Raw genomic sequence first — 27499 nt, 5'->3', positions numbered from 1 at the left:
TCTTACTTTCTTTTGAAACAAGTCAAACAACAACCAAACAACGATTAAAATGGAGAAAAAAATTACACTTGCTATTATCCAGATTTTCCAATATGAACAATGTTGTATACTTCTCATGTTCGTCCTCAACCAAAACTCATTATCTTTGTTGTAGTTAGAGAAAACCACAAGAAAATTTCCCCAAATCTATGGTCATGAACTGGTATTGTGCTTCTTCTAATTGGTCTTTGATCTAACATGTAGCACTCATCGAATCAAAAGCTTTTTATATTTTCTATTACAAGAAATCTATTGCGGGAAAGGACAATCAAGACGTGAATTTGTTGTTGATCAATTGATAGTTTGATACAGTGAAAGTAAGTTTATATGATCAATGGAATAAGTATATAAAGTATATTAAGCATGTTAACTGGGCATTAATGATAGGCCTCATCAATCTTCAATCACCTCCCCATATTCTGTAATCTTTCCTTCTTTCCTTCTTTCCTCCTCTTCATTCTTCTTTTGTCTTGCTCCATGGTCTCATTGCTGGTAAATACCATGATAGTACTTTAATCACATCAAGTCCTTTACTTAGGTAAGGAATTCAATTTGTTACTAGTATTTATTAAGCTAATTGAAAAAAAAAACTATGAAATCATTCAATTGAGGATGATGATATGGTCAAGCCACGTAGGATGCCACATCATTTGGTATTGATTTTTGTAATTTTTTTTGGTGTATGTAGCACTAAAGTTAAATAAATTATTTGAATTATAGAATTATAGATTTACATGAAAATTTGGATGCTATTGTACAAGAGAAACATATATAATTACCTTTTGTCTATAAAATTAGCAATGCTTTGATTGCTTAGTTTATAGAGATTTGCAATATACGAAGTGTCTTCGTCTATATCATATAACTCAAACACCTACACACAATCCCTTATTCACTCCAGCTTTAAAGCACTTAATTTGGATTTTTTTAGAATCAATTTGGATTTAAAGTGTTTATACGTCCGTAAGCATTAAAGTTTACTCCCCATGTGTTGCTACTTCCTACCATTCACTATTATGTTTATTTTATTCAATTGAATACAAATTAATGTGAAGATTTTCCTTATATTCTGATATATCTTTCATCCAACTACAAAACGCAATAAAAATTATTAAAAGATACAAGAAGATAGATTTATCTTTGGTAAATTTGTAGTAAATGTTTATTATTCGTTGAAAAGTTTCATCTCCCCTCACAAACCCCTTATGGGAGCGGCCTCGTCTTCTTTCTATCTCAAAGTGAAATGTGATTTTTTGTCGTTAGATTATGATTATTGAGGTTTCATTATCTTTCGCGGTGGCAACCAAACGCTCTTCCTCGGTCTAAACCAGCACTGTAGCTACAAGATAGATGACAGTCAAGTACACAACAACAAAGACCAACTCAACTTTAGCGGCTAGACGCTCCTCCTCATCTTAAATGAGAGTCATGGCTGTGAGCTGGATTGCCGTCATCTGCACGGTGGAGCTTGGAGAGATGCTCCCACAATCACCAACAGTCCGACGCGAATGAGCTCCTCCACTCGAAGGGTCACGATGTGTAGATTTGGGGAGGAGGCGGGGTTGGTGCCAACAGGGCCACTCCATTTTCATGACATGATTGTTTCAGAAACCAACTACAATGGCAAGATAAAACCAAAAACACAAGAACTAACGTACAAAAACTCATAAAGACCTAACCATTTCGTTCCATCTCAAAACTTCTTTGTGTTCTTAGGGTTACAAATATACTTCGATCTCTTTGAAATAAATTAGCTAGCGACTAACCCATTATTTCTAAATATATAACTATGTACGTACTTTAGTTCAAAAAACCTAACTTGTCGTCAACAACTCCATCAACAACATCAAATATGGTGTCGATAGCCTGCTCAGCTTCTGTGGCGGCAGTGGCAAGTCTGTCGAGACGCTTCTCCTCAGCTCGAATTAGAGCCATAGCTGCGATATCAATCGCCTTCATCTGGAAGGTGGAGCTTGGACATACACTCTTCATAACCACCAGCGGCTCCACATGAAAAGTAACGACGTGGAGATTAGGGGAGGAAAGAGGGGATGGGTGCCATTTCGGCCACTTCGTCTTCATCAGCTAAATGACGAAAGTGGTGAATCCAGTGGCAAGCAGTGTTCGCACCAGTAACAAGACTATCAATCACAGGGTTCCCACTCATGGTGATGAACTGGGATTCGAAAGAGAGAGTTTTGTGGGTTTTCAAAGAGAAAGTGAACTGTTGTGTCTCAAGTTTTAACCCCTCTTTTATAGGATTTTTCATGTGTCAAAAAGATCGTTAGGCCCTCAAATTACACTAATTGTCGACAAAGTTCTCATATTTGACTTCGGAGGCTGGCCCTACTAAAGAACCAAAAATTAAAATCATGTTTCTAGGGTAGTCAAAGTCTTCCTAATACAAAATTTATATTGTATAATCTTATCATCAAGCTGGATAACATTTTTTGTTCGGAAGCGTGATGGTGAAAATAGTAATTTTGAAAGGAGTAGTGCTACGTACAATAAAATTTTACAAAAAACCAATACCAAATGATGTGGCATCCTACGTGGCTTGACCACATCATCCTCTTTTTTCAATTTAGCTTAATAAATCCTAGTAATAAATTAAATTCTTTACCTAAGTAAAAGATTTGATGAGATTAAAGTATCATCATTGTATTTACCAGCAAGGAGACTATAGAGCAAGACAAAAGAAAAACGAAGAGGAGGAGGAAAGAAGGAAAGATAGAGAAGATTACAGAATATGGGGAGGTGATTGAAGATTGGTGAGGCCTATCATCAATGTCTAGTTAACATGCTTTATATACTTTATATACTTATTCAGCCAACCTTTATATACTTTCACTGTTTCAATTGATCAACAACAAATTCATGTCTTGATTGTCCTTTCCCACAATAGATTTTTTGTAATAGAAAATATAAAAAGCTTTTGATTCAATGAATGCTACATGTAAGATCAAAGACCGATTAGAAGAAGCACAATACAAGTTCATGACCATAGATATGGGGAAATTCTCATGTGGTTTTCTCTAACTACAACAAAGATAAAGAGTTTTGCTTTAGGATGAACACGAGAAGTACACAACATTGTTCATATTGGAAAATCTGGATAATAGCACGTGTATATTATTTTTCATTTTAATCGTTGTTTGGTTGTTGTTTCAAAAAAAATTAATATGAGAGACAAGTTGGATATTATTAGGATTAGATAGATGATGTGGACACATGACACATCATTAGTATAGGTTTTTTGTACTGTTTTTTTATGTTTAGCATTTTCCTTTAACTTTATGATAATTAAACTCAGTGATTGAAAGTGGATGGTTAACGATATTTAGAACAATCTTTATATTTCTTCAGTTGCAATAATTCGTAGTTAAATGTTAATTTGTTTGTGATAACCCAACTTGCTTTATCTCATCTTCGTAATTGACTTTATATACACTAATTAAGAGCATCTCTAATGAAGATGTCTTTAAGTTTTGTCAAATTTATATGACATGGCAAATTTAACTTGTTCAAATTTTTATCTCCAACTTTTTACAGTATTAACCAAGCAAACACTATGTTTATTAGTTCACACTTATTATGGGATTGCTAATATAACCCGGATTTCACAATTGCAAACACAACACTTTCATACCTAAACACTTATTTTTAATCTCATTCAATGCAAAAATAAAAAATAAACTTCATATTCTATTTCAAATAACATGAACTTCAAACTTTAAATTACTCTCATTGCCTATATCTTAAAATTCAACAACTGTATTTTGGCAACACTCAATCCTCAGATGTTGCAATTCTTTCTACAACCCAATTTTGTCCTTCTTTCTTTGATTGGGATTGGGCTCCACATCATAAAATTGATTTTTATTTAATCAATGCCAACCTTTCAAATAGATCCAAAGAGTTAGTGATAGATCTAACCTTGAAATCTCAAAACCAGTCCTAAATAAACCACAAACTTGTAAAGGCTGACAAATGACGTTCTCGACAACCATCGCTTATCTTGCTGATGCCGAATGTTTTTCACCAGGGGATTCTGAGTAGAAAAAATCTGATTGTGATGTCGATGAGAAGATATAGTTGATTTATATTCATTTTATTTTATACCAAGTGACCAAAGATGGTTTTAATCCAAAATTTTATATACCTTGTGAAATAGTTATTTTTATAGCATGGTAATGCTTAAGGGGATCTTTATCTACAAATCTACCTCATATTCTTGCGACTAATATTTAAATTTTGATACTAGAGTTATCCTTACTAAATTGTTTATTGAAGTCATTAATGAATATATGAATAAAGCAAAATGAGCCATTACTACACTTTTATCTGGCTCAACAAATGCATTAAGCGTCGCTACACCTTTATAACGGTTTCTCCTTCATTTTCATTCCAACTTCAAAACCCTAAACTTGGATCAAGAGTGTTTTTACGTCCATAAGCTCGAAAGTTTACTCTTATGGTGTTGCCATATTTGCTACCACTCATGATATAATGTTGGTTTAATTTAATATGGGAAGAAAGAAATAAGTTAGTTTGAAACAAGCATTTATTCAATCTAATTCAAGCTTTTATAGGGTCCATGAAGCCTTTTTGTAAGTTTCATGAGTTGCATCACATGATTGAACTCAATGAAGTATGAGAACTTGAAGACAATAGAGGCCGTCGGAGTTGCGGTTGTCACCGAGGTGATAAAGCTATGGTTTAAGGTAGTTTTTAACTGTTCTCCTACCACGGTTTCTCTAACTACCCCACTTAAGAAGCCTTTGCATCTCAATATCAAACGATGTCATCCTACATCATCCGAGGCGAGTTTCACGAGTTGCATTAAAGGATTGAACTCAATGAAGTATGAGAACTTGAAGACAACATAGGCCGTCAGAGTTGCAGTTGTTACCAAGGTGATAAAGCTGGGGTTTAAAGCAATTTTTATTGTTCTCTCACCACAGTTTCTTTGATTACCCCACCTAAGAAGCCTTTGTAGCTCAGTATCTGACGTTGTCATCCTGCATCCTAAAAAACCACCACCCCACCATCACAAAACCAAGTTGTTGCAATGATTGCCCAAGCTTCGATAGAGGCAGAGGATGCCTGACTCCAAGCTGAGGCGGCTAAGGGAGATAACACTTGGGAGCCAATTGTGCATGCTGAAGATATGGTAGAGCCCTCCACGCCCGTTGGAGACGGTAGAGCCCGTTGCGCCCGTTGGAGACCCTGTTGTGCCCACCGAGCCAGCTGGAGCCCCCGTGCAGCCCGCCGGCGACAACAATCTTGTTTGAGGTTTTCAGCTTGCTAGCAGTAAGTAGTTATCTAGAAATAATTAATGGGTATTTCCCTCATTTAGAAGAAGAAGAAGATTTTGTAGGCCCTAAGAGCACAACAAAACTTTTGAATGAGAAGGTACGGTTATTATGTTTATGGTATGAGTTTTTAGAACGAGAGTTGTAATCGTGTACTAGTGATGGACTTGCTCTGATGAGTTTTATGAGTTGTTGGTTCTTATGTTTATGGTAATGTGTTCTTATAGACCGGCTCTAATGAGTTTTATGAGTTGTTGGAATACTTATGTTTATGGTAATGTGTTGATTTTTGGTAAGGTGTTCTTATAGACCGACTCTGATGAGTTTTATGAGTTATTGGAATTCTTATAGCAAGGTAATTCTTAAGGAGATCTTTATGTACAAGTTTACCTCAAATACTTGTCACTAAATGTTTTTAAAAAAATTGAGACTGGAGTTGTCCATTATAATTTATTGTCCTCATTAATTTAGTGACAAACTTAAGGTTTTGTTGCACATTAATCTTAAGTTGAAAGTCAACTTACCTCATTACTTTGTTCTTACATTCTTTCAAATATTTGCCACGAATCCTCAATTACTCAGTATGCACTATGCACAATCTCTCTTTGGCTTCCTCATCGCATAGTCTTAAACACTAAATTACTCTGATCATCCAGTAGCCCCACACTTAATTTTTATATATCATCAAATACCAATTGTTTTGTATATCTTTTTTGTGAAAAAGATTTTTGCAAGTGCCAGTTCATTAAAGAAAAAAATACAACGAAACCCAAATAAATGTATTGAATATTGAGAAATCATACCTTCTAAATGAAACCAACTTTTGATGCGAGTTTCTCTCCGATTGAGAGTGGGAAAAGGGTAACCCTACCAATAAGGGCAGAGAGGTTGCTTATACATTGATGCTCTTACTTAGACTACTTAATGATACATTTCTTATTCAATTTTAGCATTATTGATGCTCTCCACTATACTACAATGTTGTACACCAATTGATATGCAATGGATATTATTTCTATAGGGATTACATTGATTTTCTTGGCAAATTGATGAGTATGACATGTGCAATGATTCCATAGCAAGAGGATAATATCTTTGTATATCTCTTTCATACATTTTTTTTATGATCTCCCCATTAATAGGTAGATGTGAAATTATTAGGTTTTGGATAACAGCTTTTTTTAAAAAAAATGAATAAATGCATCTGACATTAAGCCAATCACAACCAAATATTGCTAAAGAGTTAGGCAAGACCGCAGGAGCAAGCTCCAATATAAGTATATAACAATCTCTTTATTCCCTACAACTATAAAGACTGAAAACTGAAATTTAATAAAACTAAACCAAAAGATAAATAAAACGAAAGCAAGTACCTATAACTGAAGGGTAGGACTTCAAACTTAAACCTCTGACCTCATATCCCTACAATGTACTTTTATAAAGAAGTGACGAGTGAAACCTAACATCCTAACCCTACAATTGTAGGGATCTTTCTAAAGAGCCTAAAGCATGCCCAACATTTCAAGAGAAAGAAAACTTAAAAGAAATCCCAAATGACTAATCCCCAAGCTACATGATTGCAGCCCAGAGAAGCTCAAGGCCTAATCATCTCATCACCTATCTCTCAACAGGCCTGACATGGCAAAGGAAGAGCTTCGCAGCCTTCACGAACCCTAGGAGGGTATGAGCTCCGAAAATGATGGAGAATATAATATGTTTCAAATATACACTATTTATTTAATTAATAGTAAGCTCTATAAGCTTTTTTTTTTAGAATCTTTTTCTTAAAAATAAAAGAGAGTTTCTATTCATACCTTCTAAATCGACACTTGGACCTCCGTACTAATTAGAACTCCATTTTCCTTTTATAAGTAGGTAAAATTCTATTTACACCTCCCTAATATTCCTAAAAATTTGAGAAATCAAATGTATGGTGTTGAATTATTTTTTATTTATTCTTATATTCATCTTTTTGGTAATTTCATATAAGTTGACAAAGTCAATTTTAATTTGAAAAAAAAATGTAAGTGTTGTTTTTAAGAAGTATGAATAAAAGCTCCTAAATGAAAAAATAAATTATGGAAAGCAATTCACATTTTGACGATCACCAAGACACCAACAGTAACGCCTGGCCGGTGGTTGAACGACTACGGTGTTGCAGAAGAGGTAGTGGTGTCTCGGCGTTTGCTACACTCATCTTAGGGTTAAGCTTTGTGGTTTGGGCTTGATCTCAACATTTGGGCCCAATTTTGGTTTTCTTTTCCATCGTTTATTTCATGCTTTCAATTTTGGGCTTAGGTCTAGCTTAAGTTCATAACTATATATTCAGATTTATCTGAATTCTATTTTGTTTTAGGTTTTATAATTGCCTTCATCTTTAGAGTGGATGAAATGTTTGAGAGTTGGTTAAATTATTTCTAATGTGTAGTTTATCCTATGTACCATTGTGAGAGTTTGTTCTCATATCTTCTTGTTCCGTCTGTAAGATGGCGGCAGAAGTGTATGTAATAGCTGCATCTGGACTTAGTTGTACTCGTTACTAATTAATTTAAAAATCATATTGGTATTTGATTAAAAAAAACAGTAACACCTGGCATTGTTTTGAGACTTTTGACTTGCAAGGGTTGACTCCACTCTACTCAATTGGTGCATTTACTATTTAGAGCTTCAATTTCGGAGTCCCGCCAACAACACCCCACATTTCCTCTCACTTTCATTTCAAACTTTCGCTTAACCCAAACCCACACTCTCTCTTTCTCTCTCTCTCTCCTCCGATTCTCTCATTTCTCCTCCGATAAAGCTGAAGCCATGGTCAGCCTCCGGAAGATCTCCGAGCTCTTCCTTATCCTCAGCGATCTGAGCTTAAATCAGTCCTAATCTCACTAATTACTTTATAATCATGCTTACAGGTTGTGGCTCAGAAACTGAAGGAGGCGGAGATTACCGAGCTGGACTCGCTTCTTCTGGTAATTAACAATCTCCCGCTCATAGATCTGTAGTCATGTAAATCCTAGTCGCTGTTCGTCGTTTACCGATTGCTAATTCAATTGAATTTTGGTCCAAGAAACCCTAGGTTATCATGATTAATTGCTAGGCTCTATGTTTTCTTTGACTGCGACAATGAAATTGAGCTATCATTGTGTTTTTCTGTGGATGTTAGACGAGGAACCTGCTTCGGATCGCTATATTCAACATCAGTTACATCCGAGGCCTTTTTCCGGAGAAGTACTTCAATGATAAATCTGTTCCTGCTTTGGGTAGATATGTGTTTATAAATTAGATTTAGTTGCTATTTTTTTTGCCATAGTTGAAACTCGGTTTGTGATTTTTCGGTTTCAATTTCGGCATCTTCAACAGAGATGAAGATCAAAAAGCTAATGCCAGTGGATGAAGAATCTCGCAGGCTTATTGATTGGATGGAGAAAGGTATCAGTTGGAGTTCACTGATTTTGATGAGCTCAAAGTTGTGCTGTTCTTTCACATTTTCTGAAATTGGCTGTTGTTTAACTTAATTTTTGTATATATGGGTAGGTGTGTACGACGCCTTGCAGAAGAAGTACTTAAAAACACTTCTGTTCTGTGTGTGTGAAGATGTTGAAGGGCCGATGATAGAGGAATACACATGTAAGACTTTCTGTCCTAAATGAATAATTGTAGCTAGAGGATGGCGCTTACTCATTTAGATTATCACCATATGTTACCACAAACTTCAATGTTTCCATTATCCACCACAGTTTTATGCCGGATAATTACAATTTTATCAATTTACTTGTATGCAATGCTGGTTGAATTTAGAGTGTAAATTTTCTGTGACAGTTTGACCGAATTGATTTTCTCTTGCCCTGCAGTTTCTTTCAGCTATTCAAATACTGATAGCCAGGAGGTTTCAATGAATATCAATCGATCTGGTAACAAGAAACAGGGTGGGACATTCAAGTACAACTCCACAACAGAAATTACTCCCAACCAGATGAGGTCACTTAAACTGAAACTAGATTTCATCCTCATCCTGTTCTTTTTGTCCTGGTTTCTGAGTTTGGAGACTATTCATGTGCAGGAGTTCGGCGTGTAAAATGGTCCGCACACTTGTTCAGCTGATGAGAACTTTGGATAGAATGCCAGAAGAGGTAAAACTGAATTGGTTTTAGTTTTTGAATAGCTTTCTTGAAATGTTCTAGAACCCTTTGTGTGTGTTGGTATACCAGATATAATGTAGTTGATTTGTTGTTGTTTCCGTAAGCTATCTTGAAATGTTCTAGTTCGTTTCTGTGTGTTGGTATATCAGATGTAACGTAGTTGATTTGTTGTTGTTTCAGCGCACCATACTGATGAAACTTCTATACTATGATGACGTGACGGTATACTTGCTTTCTCATATTGCAGCATCATGTCTTGTGGATATTCTCTGTTCTTAAATGTGCTTTGTGTACCAGAAGGTGACAGGTTTATTTGAACGTGCAGCCAGCAGATTATGAGCCTCCATTTTTCAGAGGCTGCACAGAAGAAGAAACTCGAAACTTATGGACCAAGAATCCATTGAAAATGGAGGTTGGGAATGTAAATAGCAAGCATCTTGTCTTAGCTCTCAAGGTAATGAATATGAATTTATTTTGGAAGGCCAGAAACTAGGATTCACGATTCATGCGCCGGATTAAGTTAGCTTCCCTATGTCTACACTCTACAGGTAAAGAGCGTGCTGGATCCCTGTGAGGATGAAAATGATGATATTCAAGATGATGTAGTAAGCTTAGGAGCTGACGACTCAATGCAAATGGATGACTCTTCTGAATCTGACAGTGAGGTAAAACTGATGTTATGAACTCAACTAGCATCTACTTTGGCTTTAGAGATTTTTGCTTACTTGATGGTGCCAATACTGAGGCATAATATGTTTTGTTACAATTTATAGGTTAACCAATCACAAGAGGACCAGTATATAGTTGCTCCTGCTGGTAAGATTTGTAGAATTATGTATGGCATACCCTTTGTACGATAGTTTCCTTTCCTGATAGCTTTGGTCTAAGTTGTTGGTGAAAGTAATTGCAGTTCTCGTGACAGCTAACCAACCACAGGAAGATAATTGCATGAATGATGAAGGTAATAGTTCAACTATGTATAACTTAGCTGGTCAATCAGCACACGAGAATGATATTGAAAAACATTTTATGGACTTGGACTCTGAGCTAACTATTGATCAATTTATGGGCTTTATTTCCTAAAAGTACACATCTCCTTTACGATTTTCCTGCACAGCTGCATTAATAATGATCTGTGTTATAACTATACAGCTTCAGATGATACTCAGGATCCAGAGGAAGATGAACAACAATTTTCCCGGATAAAGGACTGGATCAGTAGTTGCCATCTTGACACTGTTAAAGTTACTGATGTTCTGTCGAGTTTCCCAGACATTTCGGTGGTAAGGATTCCAACCATTGATTTATCTGCTGGAAGTCATTGCCAAATACTGACTATTGGTACAGTTGGCTAAGTCTGAGATGTGATTCTTAAAATGTATACCTAATGATTGCATTTCTGTATTTTTGTATGCAGGTTCTAATTGAAGGTAAACTGAAGAATGAACATAGACCTGCTGCTTCATTGTACATTTGAGCTTATTTTATATTTTTACAACAACATTAGTTTGCTTTCAATTCTGTTTGGCTTCACTACAGAAATTATGGACAAGCTTCTTGTGGATGGCACTCTTGCAAAAACTGGAGGGGACACATACACTATTAACAGGCTGAAGGTTTTTGTTTTCCCTTGTTTTTCTTCAATTTCAAGTCCATATTATCTCTTTGGTGTCAAACTTGTTGTTTCTTCCTGGAAATCTAACAATGCAGAAGTCTGATTATGAATTCACTGTGGTAAAACAAGAAATTAATGGGCAAGCAATCCTAGTTGGCAACAAAACTCCCAAGTCTAATGATCACTTGTACATGAAGGTAATTGTGATGCCTGCCTTGTCATAATTTTAGTATCTGAAAATATCAAACTCGTTACATGTGCCTTATAACTAAGCTTAAAACCTTCTGCTAATCCATCTATTAATTTTTAAGGCGAAAAAATTACCATAGTCTGATGTACAAGATTGATCTCTGTTGTGATGAAAACCATATGTAAATTTTATATTATTTGTGAGAAACAAGCATTTTATACATTATGATTGAGGGTTTTGTTTACTCCTCCAGGCACTGTGTCATGCACTTCCCATGCGGTATGTGTCAGTTCCGAAACTTCAGAACAAGCTTGGAAGAGAAGCAAATCAGAACACAGTGCGCAAGATGATTGACAAAATGGCACAAGAAGGTTTTGTGGAAGCCAAAGGCAATGGAAGGCTAGGTGAGTGACTTGTGCAGTTTCAAGATGAAAATGTTTGTTCTCATCTTACTTAGGCTGGATCAGAGTTTGTCTAACTTGCTGATATATCTACATTTAAAACCAGGAAAGCGTGTGATCCATTCTGATGTTACCGAGAAAAAACTTATAGAAGTCCAGAAAGCTTTGAATTATGATGCAATGGTAATTCTGTTAAAAACATGTCATGAGATCTTTTCCATTATCCCAATTATCTTTCTCATATCTTTCACCTTGGACAGGATGTCGACAATGTTGAACCACCAAGCAAGTCAAATCTTCAAGAAGTTCATTCACTGGGTGAGGGAGCCAAACTTTTTTATGCATTTGAACCGAGTTTAAGCCTCTAGTGGTTGTTGGTTTACATTACCAGTTTAGTGCTGATATCCACAAATGCTTTTGTCAACAGGAAGTAAGCAGAGAGACACATCCACATGTGGTGTGCTCCACTCGATTGGATCAGATCTCACACGCATGAGTATAAGGCCTAATTCACAGGAGTATAGTCCAGACAGGAGTGAGAATACTACTTCAAAGACAAAGGGGCAGGGAAACACTCCCACAAGCAGGGCTCTAGTAAGACTCTTAATCAAATATCTACCCTCTAACCGTTTGATTTCATGCTTAGTTTCTCATGCAACTGAACCGTGGTAAACATAATTTGCTCTACAACTGTGCAGCCAGTAGTTTCGAGAGAGAGCTGTGCGCTCGGAATTGATCAGACTAGAGCAAATGGCAACACAAACCATTGTGATGATGGGGACAGAGTGATATCTAGTATGTCCACCCAAGGCAAGCGTTCCAGGAAAACAAGCACGGTACGAATATGACCTCTCCTCCATTTGTTTCCATATTTGCGATTCACCAGCACAACGCCTAGTGACGAACTCACAATACTTCGTTTTTCTTTTCTATAGGTGAAGGAGCCTATTCTCCAGTACACAAAGCGCCAGAGATCGCAAGCCGTCTGAAGATCTCAGCAGCTGCACTTATAGCTGTCCCATTTCAAGTAGGAAAGTTCTATCATAACCATAGTTAAGCAAATATGTTATGAGCTTTTAAACCAGAGATATGTAATAGGGCACTGGTAGCCTTTTGTCTTTGTCAACAATAGGGAAGAAGGTCGTGAACACTGAACAATCGTCAATGGTACATAAAGGAGTTGAGTTTTAGGTGCTTGTTTTAGTAACGAAATGGTTGACCCACCATGTGAATCTAGTGACATCAGTAGGACTATAATAGTAGAATAACAACATCCTGGATTTGATTATGATAATCTAAGCTTTAAAAAGCTTCGTAATATTTTAGAGTATATACTTGGTCACGATTACTTAGCCTGCTACTTGCCCATATCTGACATTTAACTACTACGAGATTACTTAGGTCGGTAGACAACCTTAGGCTTTGGGACTCATTTGAAAGCAATATTCGCCTCCTTATTTATTGTCGTATATTTGAGCTCCCCGCACCCAGGAATCTCAAAATGACAATTGGCGTTCGCGAAACTTCGACTCGCTCCTAGGAACCACTAAACTCACCGTACTGGGCCAACCGTTACCCGCCACGCTCGTGATTCCAAAGCTGACGTCATGCTGAGCCCAAACAAAAATGCACCACCGTCTGATGAATCTAGATCACACGGGCGAGATTTCTCTAGAACTCCATACCGCTACTATAAAACTCCCCCACTGCAACCCCAAAACCCCATTTGCTCCATATTTTCAGTTGCGACTTTCCTACAGCGTGAAAATCTGAGAGAGAGAGAGAGAGAGATACAAATGGCCGCCACCGTCGACAAGGTAAGCGATTTCTCCATCCTCTAAATTGGTCTCAATATGATTTTGTGCAGTTTGTGTTTGGGATTCTTTGCTTGGATCTGAAGCAACCGTTTTGGTTCTGTGTTTGTTTTGGTTTGGTGCAGAAGGATATGGAGTACAAGGTTGGGAAGGAGGAGGAGCTGAAGCACTTAGGGTTTGTGAGGATCGCTGCGATTCAGACGCTGGTGTGCGTTTCGAATCTGTATGTGTATGCGAAGCAGAACTCGGGACCGCTGAGATCGATGGTTGGGACTGTGGAGGGTGCCGTCACCACCGTCGTCGGTCCGGTGTATCACAAGCTTAAGGGCGTGCCTGACGATGTTCTTGCTTTTCTTGACACCAAGGTATGTATCGTTTTGTGAATTTATTGTCTTGATCCGGAAATTGCTGTTGTGGCTGTTTGTTAGAATTGTACTGATGTGGTGGTATCTGAATCGATGATGTAAAGGGAGATTCTGATTGGAGTGTGAATTTGGTGATGCCTAAATTTGTAGATGAGGTCTAATATTCTTCACTTGCTGTGCCCTTGCTGCTTCATTTGCTTGTGCCTTGCATCTTTGGATGAAAATTGGATTGTGGGAAATTGCAAAGTAGAATGCCTGCTTGGCTTGGGTTGTCAAAGTAGTGTGAAGTGCTGAATTTTGTATAGTTGATGTTGTTCTGATGCTTACCTAAGTTTACTTTGGGTTGTGTCGGGTTTTACTCGAATGTGATGGTAGCTGTTACGTTGGATGCTTGTTTTTCTTTTTCTTGTGATCGTGGTAGTGTAAAGCTTTAAAGGGCCTTTAATTTATGCGCTAAGAGGTACTCTGTATGTTCAGTTAAATTTAAGAAGTCGGCATAGTTTAACATTTAGGCATCTAGCCTTGTGCTAGAGAGCGGAGCTAGATTGCCAGGGTAGTGGATAACCAACCACTCAAGGATACTAGATTAACAAGTCGTGGTTTATATGATCTTGAAATTTTGTTGCAAGTCTTGTCTCTGTGCTCTTGTGCTACTTATCAGGAGGTAGTCTGTTATTGGTGAACTTTTGTTTCCAAGTCTTGTTGTATGCGTAGATGTTGGTTAGGCTTAAAAACACTGCTGGGTTGTGAAATCTTTATTCATTTGATAATTTTGGTTGTATGTATCCTTGAGCTCGAGTTGAGAGGTTTTTGAGTTATTCGTGATGCAGGTTTAAAAATTTATAGTTTACATGCTATTCAATTACGGAAGTAATAAATCACTAAATGCCAGTTGAGTTTCAATATTGATAAATCTTGGTGGGTACGGTATTGACAGTTGTACACTCACTTCAACAGGTAGATGAAGCGACGGACAAGATTAGCAAGCATGCTCCTCCTTTGGCTAAGCAGGTAGTAAGCAAAGGTCACTGTTTGATCCAGACAGCTATGGAAAAGGGTCAAAGACTTGTGAAGGAGGCCCAAATTGGCGGTCCTCGGTCAGCCATTCATTATGTAGCTACAGAATCTAAGCAGCTTGTATTTAACCAATCTGTGAAGTTGTGGGTTTTACTTGACCAGTATCATCCGATTCACAAAGTGGCAGAGAAGGCTGCACCAACAGCTGCTCACTTGTCCAAGAAGTACAACCACACCGTTAAGGACTTGACTGTGAAGGGATATCCCATCTTTGGTTATTTGCCCTTGGTTCCGGTTGATGATATATCCAAAGCAGTGAATCAGGGAAAGGCTGGGAAGAAAGGAGATGCTCATGTTGAGCATAGTTCTGACTCTGATTCCGATTGAGAGAGCAAAGTGGTGCTTGTTTAAGTTTCTTTTTATGCTTTTAGTTGAATGGTCTTGTGGAACGGTGAATTTGAAGGAATGCAGATTAGCTAGCTGCTATGTAAATGACTTCTAGACCCTGTTAATCTATTTTCAGTTTGTGAACGGGTGACAATGGTTTAGCCAATCTGTGTTGCAATTTTGGTCATTTGCTTGCTTGTAGTTTCAGGTTTGCATGATGAAATCGTGAAAGGATGAGTGCCATTGGCTTTGTCATTTTAAACCAAAAGCAAGTGCCTTCGCATGAATTCTCGCTGTCTTCTTTGTGTTTGGCTCCCTATAATCAGTCGATCAGAGTTGTAACCTGAAACACTGAAGAATATGTAGTTCAAAACCTTGAATGTTTGTGGGGATGAATCTGAGACTTCGTTACCAAAGTGTGGTGTCAAGCTGCAATCCAAATTCAGGACTGGTTTCCATGGTTGCTTGAGTTGCTGTAAATTCGTTACAATAAATTCTGTCTCTTTGGTAATAGTTAACAAGCGAGGTTGGTCATATATCACCCGTCTCAGAATTTCGATGAAAGATAGGAAGATAGGAATTTACGGATTACAGAAATGAATACGCAAAGGATGTGAAGAGAAGTTCTGCTTGTTAACAGAATCCCTGAAACGCATTTAGCATGCTCATTTTTCTATTATTAATCGCTATTTGCCTCATTGAAATTTCGGTTAAACCAACGCCACCACTCTCAGAGTCTCAGGGACTCCGAATTTCTCTCGGCTCAGATTCTCTGTCTCCAAATGTTGAAAGTTGAAACAATAGTGTGCTTCGAAGAAGTGTGAAAATTCTCATGAATTAGTGTTCCTAATCTATTCTTTTCCTGCATTTCATTTATTCTATGTTTGTTCATTATTGGCAAATTTTTCCGCATCAACATTTAGTATTTCATGCTTGCATGACTCGGTGATTTTCTGGTGGTAGCCATCTTTTTGAATATGACAAGCTGCGTTCCTTACAGTACTGATGTCCATTTGATCAAAGTCCTGACATCGCATGAGTAAGAATTTGTAGTTGCTTGTCCCAGAAATACAACCAAGTGGGAAGACACTTGACCATGAAGGGTTATACTACCTTCGGTTCCAATCAATGGGATATTAACAACACTTACCAGAGTGAGGGAGAGAAAAGAAGAGGCAGCTATGCAATTGAGCATAACACCAGTGCATTCTTTGTGGCCTGAATAAAACTTTCGTTAAAGCCAAAAGGCAAAGCTACAAACTGAAGCAGCAGCAAACAAGACTAACGAGAACGCAGGGGAAACTAACAGAAAGCAAGAAGACTAGAAAAAGAGAGCAAAGCAAAGAGCTGAAAGCAGCGAGATAAGGGGCAGATGCGCCAAACCTTCAGAGCACAATTTCACTTTGGCACAACACCATTGTATCTGATTGAGATGTTCCACTAATTCAGTTTGCTGCTCTAGTGAATCTAGTATAAAAGATTTGTTAGTATCGTAACTTCGGCTCTTCTTTCAGGATGAACCGTCACTAAAGGCTAGCCTTAAGCAGATGACTTGTTCATGGTAAAAAAAAAGGCAGTATGCAAGACTGACTATTATCATTTTGCAGTATGTTGACATAAACCTTCTACCAATTTGTTAAAAAAAAACTGGCTGAAGGCTTCAAGTAGGACCCGTGTCACTCGCTGGTTAATTTGGTATCCGGATGGAAGAGTTAGAAACAAGTTTAATTCTAAGATAATCACAGCCTTCATTCAGAGTATTGTACAAGAGCAAATACTAAAATCAATGATATGTCTAGAAATTATGCGAGCATAAAGCTTGTAGACTTGTAGTCGTATCACAGATCAAAGGGAAAAGTTCTTCCACAACACAGACGGTGACATGGACTCTTATTCACAAGCAGATACCAGCCCTGATAAAAGCATCTAACAACAAATAATGAAATTGCAGCACAATTCCAACTTCAACAAAAACCTCCAACCAGTTCGGGGAGAGCTCCTCTGCAACAACGGAAACAAGACTATGAGTTGCAGTGGAGAGGACTGGGAGTTCATCCAAAAAGAAAGGAAAAGTCAAGTGATTTTTCATCCAATATAAAGGAAGCACTAGAACTTCAACTGATAGTTTCTCTAAGGACCCAAAAATTTACAAAGCAGTTTAGCTACCCTAGCATCAATGTAAACCATGCATTTGCACAAACAAACGCAACTGGTGGTGGTATGAAAATATCCAATGCAGAGTATTTTCCCTACCTAGGCAAAGAATCAGGAACCTTTCAGTAGGATACAGACTATAAACCATGACTTGAATTTAAAGGGCCAATGATTTTAGTCCACAAAACCTATGATGATGAAACTAGTTACTCATAACAATTAAACAATCACAGTTACAAGAAGTTTTTATCATAAATTGCAATGCCAAATAACAGTCTCCTAAGAAGGCTCATAAGAAGCATTTTAAAGAGACACGTATATGGCCTTTATACAGCAGTGCACATAGATCACGAAACACAGCATTTAGTACATGCTTGAGCATCTATTGCGCCTTTGATAAAAAAACTTCAAAGACAATAGATACTCTGGAAGGAAATGGTTATTTTCTTCATTAGTTGGATTCAGCGCAAGATTCAAAAGAAAGCTTAAATTTTAACCTGACCCATGGCAATATATGCATTCCCCTTGCTAAGGAATACTCTACGGCTAGTGACAAGTTCTGGAACTTCTTCAAATGGTACCTTAATGAAGGGTGGGGAATACGACATAGATGAGATATGTTCTTAATTTCAAAATTATAAGAGCAGGGACGTAATCTTAAACATTCCAAACACATTAAGACAAATCTAATTATCATTATATCAAACATCTACTCTCATGGATACCTCATAAAGGCTTTGAAGCTGATAGCCAGAAGAGTATGAAGCAATTCTCGACATCAGAAAAGTTTCCGCTTCCCAACCATACAATATAAAGAAACAATGACCAGAAACTGTAAAAAAACATACCTCACAGCACTCATTTTGATCGGCCGATATCAGTATCACGGCAGTGCTGAAGAAGGTCATCATAGGGGTCCCTCCTGCCTGCAACCTGACTTATCTGGGCATCCCATTTCATCTGCGAATTGTGGCGGTCAAAGGTCCAGAACCCGTAAGGGCGGAGAGGTAAGGCCCACATCTCCTTTGTCTTCTCACATCTGTCCTTCACCGCATACACATGCTCCCTGAACTTCCTATCTCGCTCCTTAGGGTCCTCCATCAGCCTTAGCACCAGATTCTCAGCAAACTCCATGATAAAACTCATCTTGCACCTCTCTTTCTTTGCCTGTAAAACACGAACCCAAAACCTAAGATCAGCACATGTGTTTCACAAGCCCTAGTTTACACAGTTCAAACTTATCATACAAAACCACTCCAAATCAGATGAAACCATACATTTTAACGATGAAAACTTCAGATTTTGTTGTCCTGTATTTAACATTTTCCACATCCCTAAACTACACTGCTCAGTCTATTCATACAGAAGGCCTTCGGCTATTCGATTCTATTAGGGTTCCATATCCAAATTAAATTAGAAGAAATTCAGAGTTCTTATCTCCCTCCCCAACATTTTGGCAGCTATAATATATACAATATAAACAAATCAGCAGCTTCTAGATTCCATAAGCAGCTAACAGATTTCGAATAAGGGCTTGATATTTACATTTATTCTAACATTTCAGGGCAAATTAAAGCTCTCCAATAGTCGGGAAACCACCGAGCAATCCAATAGAAGGATTGAATTTCGATCTAAGCTGAGATTAAAAAGAAAGGTAATCGAATTTCAACAAGTAAAAGATTACCTGTTCCTCAGTTTACAACGTTCCTGCGCTGCTCAGTGTGTCGCGTCGAGTTTGACCCCCCAAAGCAGCAGATATCATATGAACATCTGCGTCTATTATACTTCGTCGTCTTTTGTGGGCCTACTGGACTAATTGAGATATGGGCTTGTGGCATTTTCATTATCCATGTGTGATTGTGTTTTTTCTCTCTACAACACATAAAAAGAAAAACGGGAAACTAAAACATAAAACCGCGAGGAACAGACTCCCGATGTTGATGTGGTGAATTGAAGTAACCTTCCAAGTTCCAACATCTTCAACAACTTGGTGATATGATGACACATTTTGGCTCTTATTTGAAGAAAATGAATCGAACTTTAGTTAGAACAAGATTAACTAATGTTGTAAACTCTGGAGGTGTGTATAGGGTGTTCATAAGAGAAGAAAATTTCAATTATGTGTTGATTAAAAAAATGAATAAGAAAAGTTTCCAAAACACGCATGTGTATGAGTGTATCCCATTTTTAATTTGTAGTATGTGTACCAAATGATCCCCCGTCTGTACTAGTTTTGCTCTCTTATCAAACTCATCACTATAGTCCACAATGTAAATTTGCAAGGCTCCATTTCTCCATTTGAATCACCTAAGCTTGTAGGAGTAACACGTTAACGTATCCACCTTCATGAATAATAAGTCCACAATTTGGTGATTACCTCTATCATATCAAATCCGATTTTCAAAGTTTTAAAGCTTCAGTGGCACCAAACGTAACCTATAGTTTACAAGAAAAAACCAAGAGCTAGTTAGCTAGTTGTTGTTGTTGTTTGCTTTCTGAAACACAGCTGTCCTTTCCCATTTCTAATTAAGCACTTCTAGACTTCGAGGTTGAGCGTCCCAATTATAATACACCAAGAACTTACTTTTGGGAACTATCTTCTTAATACACATTTCAAAACTTAAGTGCTAGTCTTAGCGTAGGAGCCTCCAAATTAGTCTAATGATACGTTTAATAACATTGAATAGAATTGAAAATAGAGGAATTGATTATGGGATAAGAGAATTTTATCGTTTACTAATACATAGGAGAATTGTAATGAATGTGGGTCTCATCAGGAATCAATTCCTGCTAAAACCCCTAATGTGATACCCAAGGGGAGGAGTTGGGTATCAGATTCAATTCTTCAATTAGTTCGGGTATCAATTTTTACTACCCAAACTATCCTAATTTAATTGAGAATATTTCTAAATTATCCAACTCAAATTGAGAATATATATATATATATATATATATATATACAGTCCATATCCAGAGTGAAGCTTAACTCTGAAATTATAAAGTGAAATTCCAATTTTGGCACACTTTTCGATAAAAAAAATTCACCATAAGTGATTCAATATTTAGGTATGCTATTCAAAATCATCTCTACAAAGTTTCATTGGATTCGGACATCGTTAAAGTATTGAAATTAGATTAAATCAATAAATTAATTAAAACTGTTTAACGTGAACCGTTCGTGTAAATCTCAATTTTGAAAGCTCAAACCATTGTCAAATTGGATGAAACTTTGTAGAGATGATCTTGTATAGCATACCGAAATATTGAATCGCTTATGGTGAAAAAAAATTGACCGAAAAGTGTGCTAAAATTGGAACTTCACTATGTAATTTCAGAGTGAAGCTTCACTCTGTAATTTCAGAGTGAAACTGTGGATAGAGACTATATATATATATATAATATTTTTAAAACCCACAAATAAACAATCACATATATTCTACGAGAGTACTTAAGGTTAGTTCGTCTTTTTTTCTAATAATATTCTCTAATTTTTTTTTGTTTACATAATTTATGATCGACAAATGAAATCATTGGAATTAGATTTGTCTTATTGGGTGTTAAAGGAAAAAAAAATTGGTGTAGTGACATTTGTATGTCGTTCTGATGGTAAAAATTAGTGTAGCATAGTAGCACTATTGATTGGTAGAAGAAATAAACGACTTCATATATATATAAAGGTATTTTAGTAATCAAAATAATTTTAATTCTGATTCCAATGGTAAGTAAGTAACATCTCGTAATTAGTATTGTTTATGTTCTAATTCCATGTTAGTAAACAATTCAATAGAATTGAAATCTCCACATCCAAATCAATTACGTCTCTCATTCCTAATGAATTTCATTCCTGATGAGTTTCATTACAAGTTAGTAAATGTGTCATAATTCACTGTCTTGGTTGGGAAACAATTACTCTGATTGAATGTCTTAGTTGGGAAACCCTCCAACACGGCCTCAACCTTGAAGTTGTCAAAGTGGCCGAACACTTTACAAACATGAACACATCGTCATGTACAACAAATTTGTGCGTTAAACAACTAATTGAGTGTCCTGGTTGGAGTACTCTCCTACCGTGCTCAACCATAAAGTTGTCAAAGTGGTCGAACAATATGCAACACATGAACACATTTACAATTAACTTGATACCTCATGAATTTGTGCCTTGCACAACTAACTCGATACCTCATGAATTTCAATACTCGGGAGCTTTGGCCTATCAAACGCTCTATTTACCAATGTTTTAAAAAGTGAAAGCGTATTCCAAAACGTTTTTTTGAGAGTTTTGAACCTTAAAACTTGAGACATGCCTTATGTTATGAAAAATTAGTAGTAAAATATGTAAATATGTAATTATACACATACAAAAAGAACAAATATACATGAGAACTTATCAATGTCTTACATTTAGATATAATGAGATTCATAATCCAAAATTTTTAGATAGTTTTCATCAATTTAAACACATTATATATATATATATATATATCTAAAAATATTATAATCTAAAGCGTACTAAAATAGGTAAAAGGCGTAAAAATGTAACTATAGATGTGAAAGACATAACATTTTTAATCTTCATTGCCTACACCGAAAAATAAAGACGTTCTAAAAGTAGCCTTAACCTTTTTAAATTAAGACGAGCTTGAGATAAGTTTTTTAAAACATTTATATTTTCAACTAATCCATACAGGCATGCGCATATCTAGGTGCAAGGTTGGGGGGCTCAAGCTCACCCAAGAATTTCAAGAAACATTGCTAAGGATGGATGATATCACCACATACTGTAGTCTTGCACCAAGCTCACCCAAGTTCAATTCTCCTCAAATGTAAATATATGATTTAATTTCTATTTACTTCATATCTCTCTCTATTACATGTAGATGTTTTTATTTTACTCCATTGGTGTTTTTAGTCCTTACAAGAATAAATTTCTTATTTTAGTGTTCATTTTGATTAAGTTATATGCTCAATTCCAAAAAACTTATGTTCATAATCGATGATTGAATAGACATGTCGGATGTATTTTTATTTTCAAACCGATAAAGTATATATTTAGTATACTATAGTTAAATTTTTAACAAGCACTACATTTTTTGTACCACTATCAGTCATGAAAAAAAATAAGTCCCCCCGATTTCTGGATCCGCCATTTCATACCGTCATTAAATGGGCACCCATCCTATTGAAGAAACTGTTAGGTTCTTGAACTAAAACACAGATATCATCCTACTGCTAAAGGCACAGTGACGTTTATGTATCATCCATTTGAGACAAAGGGGTCAGTGACCAAAGCTTCGGTTTTCTTTGTTTTCGTTTCAGAATATTGAATCACTTCGGTTTCGGGGTCTGAGACAGACTCCTGGGGCAGTGATGCATCACCATTTTCGTACTTGGGACTCAGATCAAAATCACAGACTAGATAAAGCAAGCTCTGAGCTTGCTTCAAATTTCAAAGCCAGAATTGAAACGGGGTAAAGGGTCTATACCCTTTGGATTTTCACCTGCAATTCTTAAGTAACCAGCAACCATTTTCAGCTCACTATATAATGACTTTGCCATGTGAGTGATGTGACTACTGACATACAATTAAAGGGTGTTGGTTAGCTTAGCTTTCTATGTATTTAGAGCTTTTTAGGCTTCACTTCACTTGGTTTCTAAACTACAATAACTACTTGTGTTCTATAATGTTATGGAGCTTTGAGGTTAGAACCAGGACACTAACCAGGAGCCATGCTTGCTGATAAACATTCAAAGCAAATCAATCCCAACTAACATCATGGGGACTTGGACCACCGCCTCAATACCAAATAGTGCAAAATGCAGTTGAATAATATGAACAATGCTTATGATTTTGGCCAAAAGAAAAAGGAGTAAAGAGGATCAACAACAAGTGCGCTCCCAATAGAGATATAGAAAGAGAGGGATGCTGTTTGTGTTTTTATTTCACACCCACTTGAACTCGAGCTTGTGAACACAATTTAAAGGCTCCTCTATGATTTACACCCACCACATTGCAATTTGCAGATCTTCTTCCCTTTTCCCAAATTCCACTACTACACAATTTTCCATTCTTCCCTTTATATTTCTTTTGGGTTTCCTAAGGCATTTGGTCAAAAATACTTGTTGTGCACTGACCCTTTTTGACCAACTAAAAGCCAGAGACAAAAGCTCACACCAGAGCAAGATGGCAGCAGCCACTTATAATTTCATCTGGTGAAATATTCAGTGGCCAATTCTTTCTTGCACTGTGTTTTCTGCATCAAAAGTTGTTACTACATGAGCTGTAAATTCGAATTTTCGAATCTAATTTCTTTCTTTGGCATCCAAGATAAGCAACAATAATAACTTCCTTTACCTAAAAGTGAAGCCAAATTTCTCTGCCATAAATTAAATTATACGGTAGCAACATCACATCAAAATTCCAAATCGGATACCCATAATAAGTAATTTCAGATTAACGGAGCTTTGGTGATTTTGGGAAGATTAATAAAGAGACATTAATAATTTCTAGCATTTTAGAGCAGAGAAAGAAAATTTGAATTTCTTTAAACCGTAATTAAGGCTAAACTTGCTCCATAGTACAAAAAAGGGACAATGAGAAAAATAAGAAATGAAAAAAAGCCCATTGCAAACCCCAAAAGGGTAAACAAAAACCACCCACCCATCCAACGGCCATATTAAATTTTCATATCGGTTTCCACCAAAACGGCCTCGTTTTTCCTTTCTTGTCCTCTTTTCCTTTTTCCGTTTTCTTTTCCTTCTGGTCTCATCATTACTCTCAACATTTTTGAGCCGTTACCGTAACCGCACCGTTACGGTGCCTCCTGCCTCTTCCTAACTCTCCTCCATGACGTCATCGCCCTCGTTAACGGCTCCGTCACCCTCCGCGCCTTCCCCCTCCTCATCCACCCACCTCTCCACGGCGGCGCACTCGGCCTTGTGGCGGAGTTTCCAGTCAAGCGCCTGACAGGCGCGTGAGCAGTAGTTCACTTCCCCACAAACCGAACACCGACGGAACTCGTGTTTCCTGGTCTCGGGCCTCCCACACCCCACGTGCGAGCAGAGCCTCAAACCCGGCCCGGTTAGACCGTCGGCCCGGCCCTCGTACCAGTCTACCAAGAACCGGTTCGCCGGGTGGACCTCAGGGGCGGGCACGTTGCACCCGAAGTCGCTGAGCAGCGGGCAACCCGACCCGGTTAGGTGACGCAACTGAGGATGAGGGTGGGGATGTGGATGCGGGAGCGGCGTCCACGTCAGCAGCTGCCGCATGGGGATTCCAGAAGCAGCAGCAGATGCGAGAACCGACGCGAGTTCACGCGCGTTGGCCTGAACAAGGAACCTTCTTCCCTCCGTGATGTTCTGCCGGACGCCGTAGCCGTCTTGGAGGCAGTGCCCCAGCTCCCGGAGCCCGTCGATGTGGCCAAGAAAGGCCGCACGCGCGCAGAGAGCAACTCCGGCGCGGAGGTCCTTGTCGTTCTTGGAGCCCCCGCTGCCATTGAACTGGATCACAGCCAAAGAGTAGAGAGCCGGCGCGTTACCTCCAATCGCGGCCTTTGCCATGAGGGACGCGCCGCTGCCTCGGCTTTGTAAGCAGTAGAAGCGAATCTGCCGTAGAGAATGAACCATCAGAAATAATGTACCAAAAAAAAGTTCAAAGCTTTATTTGTTCAACAAAACCTAAATTGGGGATTTGAATAAGAGAGTGAACTGACCATGCCGAGAGTATAGCAAGCCTCAACGTTGCCGGCGTCGGCCAACATCTTGAGAAACCGGTGAGCCGACTCCGACCAGTTCTGGGCCTTCACCGGAAAAGTCTTCGGACATGCTTTGGCCAGTACTTGCGACTGCAGACCCAATCCATTCAATCTCTTGCATCTGTTGGATTAACAATACCACGGTTCGTGTCAGATTTGAAACCACCCCACCAAAACCACGTTTCTCTAACCAACCAACCCCCAAACTAAAATAGACCTAAATAAAATAAAATAAAATAAATAGATTAGAGAGAATCGTGAACGTACGTTATCAGAACGTTGATGAAATCGGAAGGGCAGTTGGCGGTGGAGCTGAGCTTGGAGAGAATACAGAGCACAAGGTCGTCCGGCAAATCGTCAAACATATCGGGCCCGACCGGAACCATCTTAGTCCTTTTCCGGCATACCATTCCTTTTCCGGTTGCCAGACACACCTTCCTTTTCTTGGTCACTCTCTTTATCTTCTCATCTTCTACAACTCTGGGATAGCAAAACCCTCCTCTGGTTCTCATATCTCCCTCTTTTATGAGACAATCCAGTGAATCCACAGAGATAGATCAATAGATAAAGAAAGGGACAAAGAGGAGTGAAGCCCCTTATATAATAACAGAGACAAAAGCTAAGCTAAGAGGCTAGGAGAGAAGAAGGAACTAGAGGCTTGAAAGAAACCACAAACAGCAACGACACAGCCGAATGGCTTCTCCTCAACAAATAAATATATATATCTCGTTTCTGGGAAAATAAAATAAAAACCTAAATCCTCTAGGACATTACGATTATATCCCTATAGCTTTTGAATTTACGGTCAAACGGAGTTGACCCAGATCCGTTCGTCTGTCCTTTTGTCTTTTTCTCGTTCGCTCTCTCCCGTACTGGGAAATCCCTCTAACCCCTGTCTTCACGCTTTAGAACAGAACCCTAACCCTAAACGTACACTCTCTCTCTCCTATCTCTCTCTATCTCTTCACTCTGTAACTCTCTGGTCAGAGATGAGAGGTAGAGACGAGAGAGGTAGAGAAAGGGACGTGGTGGAACCCAAGTTAACCCTTTTCCTACCCATCTGGGTTTTTTATTGTTCTTTGTTGGTGAAAGTTTGAGATGTTTGTCTTTTTTTACACTGCTTTATGTGGTAGTTTCAAAGGCAGTTAAATTTGTTACTGGTAAATATCCTAATATTGGTAATCTTCCTGTTTTGCAAATATTGTCCACTCGCGCGTCTGGGTTAATCAGAACAAAAATTGTTCGGGTTTCAAGGCGCGTGTAAGGGCGCATGCGGTGTGCGAAGCAGGGAAGCGTTTCAGTTCAACAAACTCAGTAGCAAAATCTACGCACTCGTCGACAACCGGGCCAATTGAAGGTCAAAGTTGTGAATCAGCACTAACACTAGTTCAGTTACTCTGGTTTGTTTCTACTCGCTATAAAAATATTTATGTTTTCGTTTTCTTTGCGTTATCATCCTTACGGTTCTAACTTGCTGACATGGGGATTGATTTTACCAGCTAGTATTAATAAATATTCTGTTGTGGATTTTGGTATTAACGTTTTGCATAACTGATATTTGGGAAAAGAAAATGTATGAATTGTGCTTCACATGTGACGAGTGATTGCTTGTTACCAAGAAATTGATATTTGAACACATAATTTTACACGCGTCCCATTTGATATCTACATTTAAATTTTCAAGTCAATTGTTGTTGTAATATTTGAATTCCGTTTATATATACGAATATGAAATGCTGAAATTTTTCATAACACACACGTGAGTATACTTATCAAAGTTAAGATGCGATAGTCTGACAGGAAAAAGAAAGGAGTGCAAGTGAAATCGATCTTGCATAAAGTTTGTTTTACAATAGAACGTTAGAGCTTATCTCATACACATGCATTTATAAATGAAGACAAATTTATTTGTATATACTGATCGTAATGCCTGCAACTTTCAAAATGTGCTTTTATTAAGCATATATCTTGTTGCCCAAAACATGTTTTCTACTTCAAATTATGGTAATGTTTAGAATACCGCATGCATAGTTTCATTTATTCTAAGTCCAAAATTATGTTGTTCTTTTATGCTTTTCACTTGTAACAAAAAATCTAAATATAAATCATCTTGCATGAACAAGCACCGAGAGTATGGTTTACCAACTTATCATCCAGATAGTGATTACATGACATAAACGTTACGAGATATTGACAGAATTAAATTCAAAAGCTTTTTTTTTTCAACCGAGAAGCCAATTTATAGAGTAAACAAATGTAGGTGATAACCTAAACACAAGTTCTTTCACAGCCTATGAACACGTTGAATAATGCGG

General features: G+C 37.7%; 4 protein-coding genes across 5 annotated transcripts; 2 read left to right on the top strand and 2 right to left on the bottom strand.

Moving 5' to 3' along the window:
* Positions 1-8078: 8078 nt before the first annotated feature.
* LOC126790574 (meiosis-specific protein ASY1) lies at positions 8079-12840 on the top strand. Its single transcript, XM_050516871.1, has 22 exons — positions 8079-8165; positions 8264-8320; positions 8515-8611; positions 8712-8780; positions 8886-8978; positions 9203-9329; positions 9412-9481; positions 9671-9712; positions 9816-9944; positions 10039-10155; positions 10264-10306; positions 10392-10451; positions 10643-10773; positions 10908-10920; positions 11030-11106; positions 11201-11302; positions 11549-11699; positions 11803-11879; positions 11957-12014; positions 12124-12290; positions 12395-12532; positions 12632-12840. The coding sequence occupies exons 1-22, from the start codon at positions 8163-8165 to the stop codon at positions 12683-12685; spliced, it is 1875 nt and encodes a 624-aa protein (XP_050372828.1). The 5' UTR covers positions 8079-8162; the 3' UTR covers positions 12686-12840.
* Positions 12841-13436: 596 nt separating this feature from the next.
* LOC126790576 (REF/SRPP-like protein At1g67360) lies at positions 13437-15423 on the top strand. Its single transcript, XM_050516875.1, has 3 exons — positions 13437-13513; positions 13636-13875; positions 14833-15423. The coding sequence occupies exons 1-3, from the start codon at positions 13493-13495 to the stop codon at positions 15277-15279; spliced, it is 708 nt and encodes a 235-aa protein (XP_050372832.1). The 5' UTR covers positions 13437-13492; the 3' UTR covers positions 15280-15423.
* A 1568-nt stretch (positions 15424-16991) lies between these two features.
* Positions 16992-19188, bottom strand: LOC126791530 (uncharacterized). Of its 2 annotated transcripts, none has more exons than XM_050517989.1 (3): positions 19118-19188; positions 18282-18600; positions 16992-17322 (listed from the first exon to the last, which is right to left on the bottom strand). In XM_050517989.1, exon 2 carries the CDS (start codon positions 18577-18579, stop codon positions 18292-18294), a length of 288 nt encoding a protein of 95 aa, XP_050373946.1. In that variant the 5' UTR covers positions 18580-18600; positions 19118-19188; the 3' UTR covers positions 16992-17322; positions 18282-18291. The 2 variants fall into 2 exon arrangements, with proteins under 2 accessions (XP_050373946.1, XP_050373945.1); XM_050517988.1 differs by having other exon boundaries at positions 16992-17280.
* Positions 19189-23927: 4739 nt separating this feature from the next.
* LOC126790859 (F-box protein At1g67340) lies at positions 23928-25839 on the bottom strand. The gene is made up of 3 exons (XM_050517216.1): positions 25452-25839; positions 25143-25305; positions 23928-25035 (listed from the first exon to the last, which is right to left on the bottom strand). The coding sequence occupies exons 1-3, from the start codon at positions 25694-25696 to the stop codon at positions 24265-24267; spliced, it is 1179 nt and encodes a 392-aa protein (XP_050373173.1). The 5' UTR covers positions 25697-25839; the 3' UTR covers positions 23928-24264.
* Between the last annotated feature and the right edge of the window lie 1660 nt (positions 25840-27499).

The sequence above is a fragment of the Argentina anserina genome, chromosome 4 (genome assembly GCF_933775445.1).
Source record: "Argentina anserina chromosome 4, drPotAnse1.1, whole genome shotgun sequence".
In the NCBI taxonomy this organism is placed as follows: domain Eukaryota; kingdom Viridiplantae; phylum Streptophyta; class Magnoliopsida; order Rosales; family Rosaceae; genus Argentina; species Argentina anserina.
This window is presented reverse-complemented; position numbering and strand designations above follow the sequence as displayed.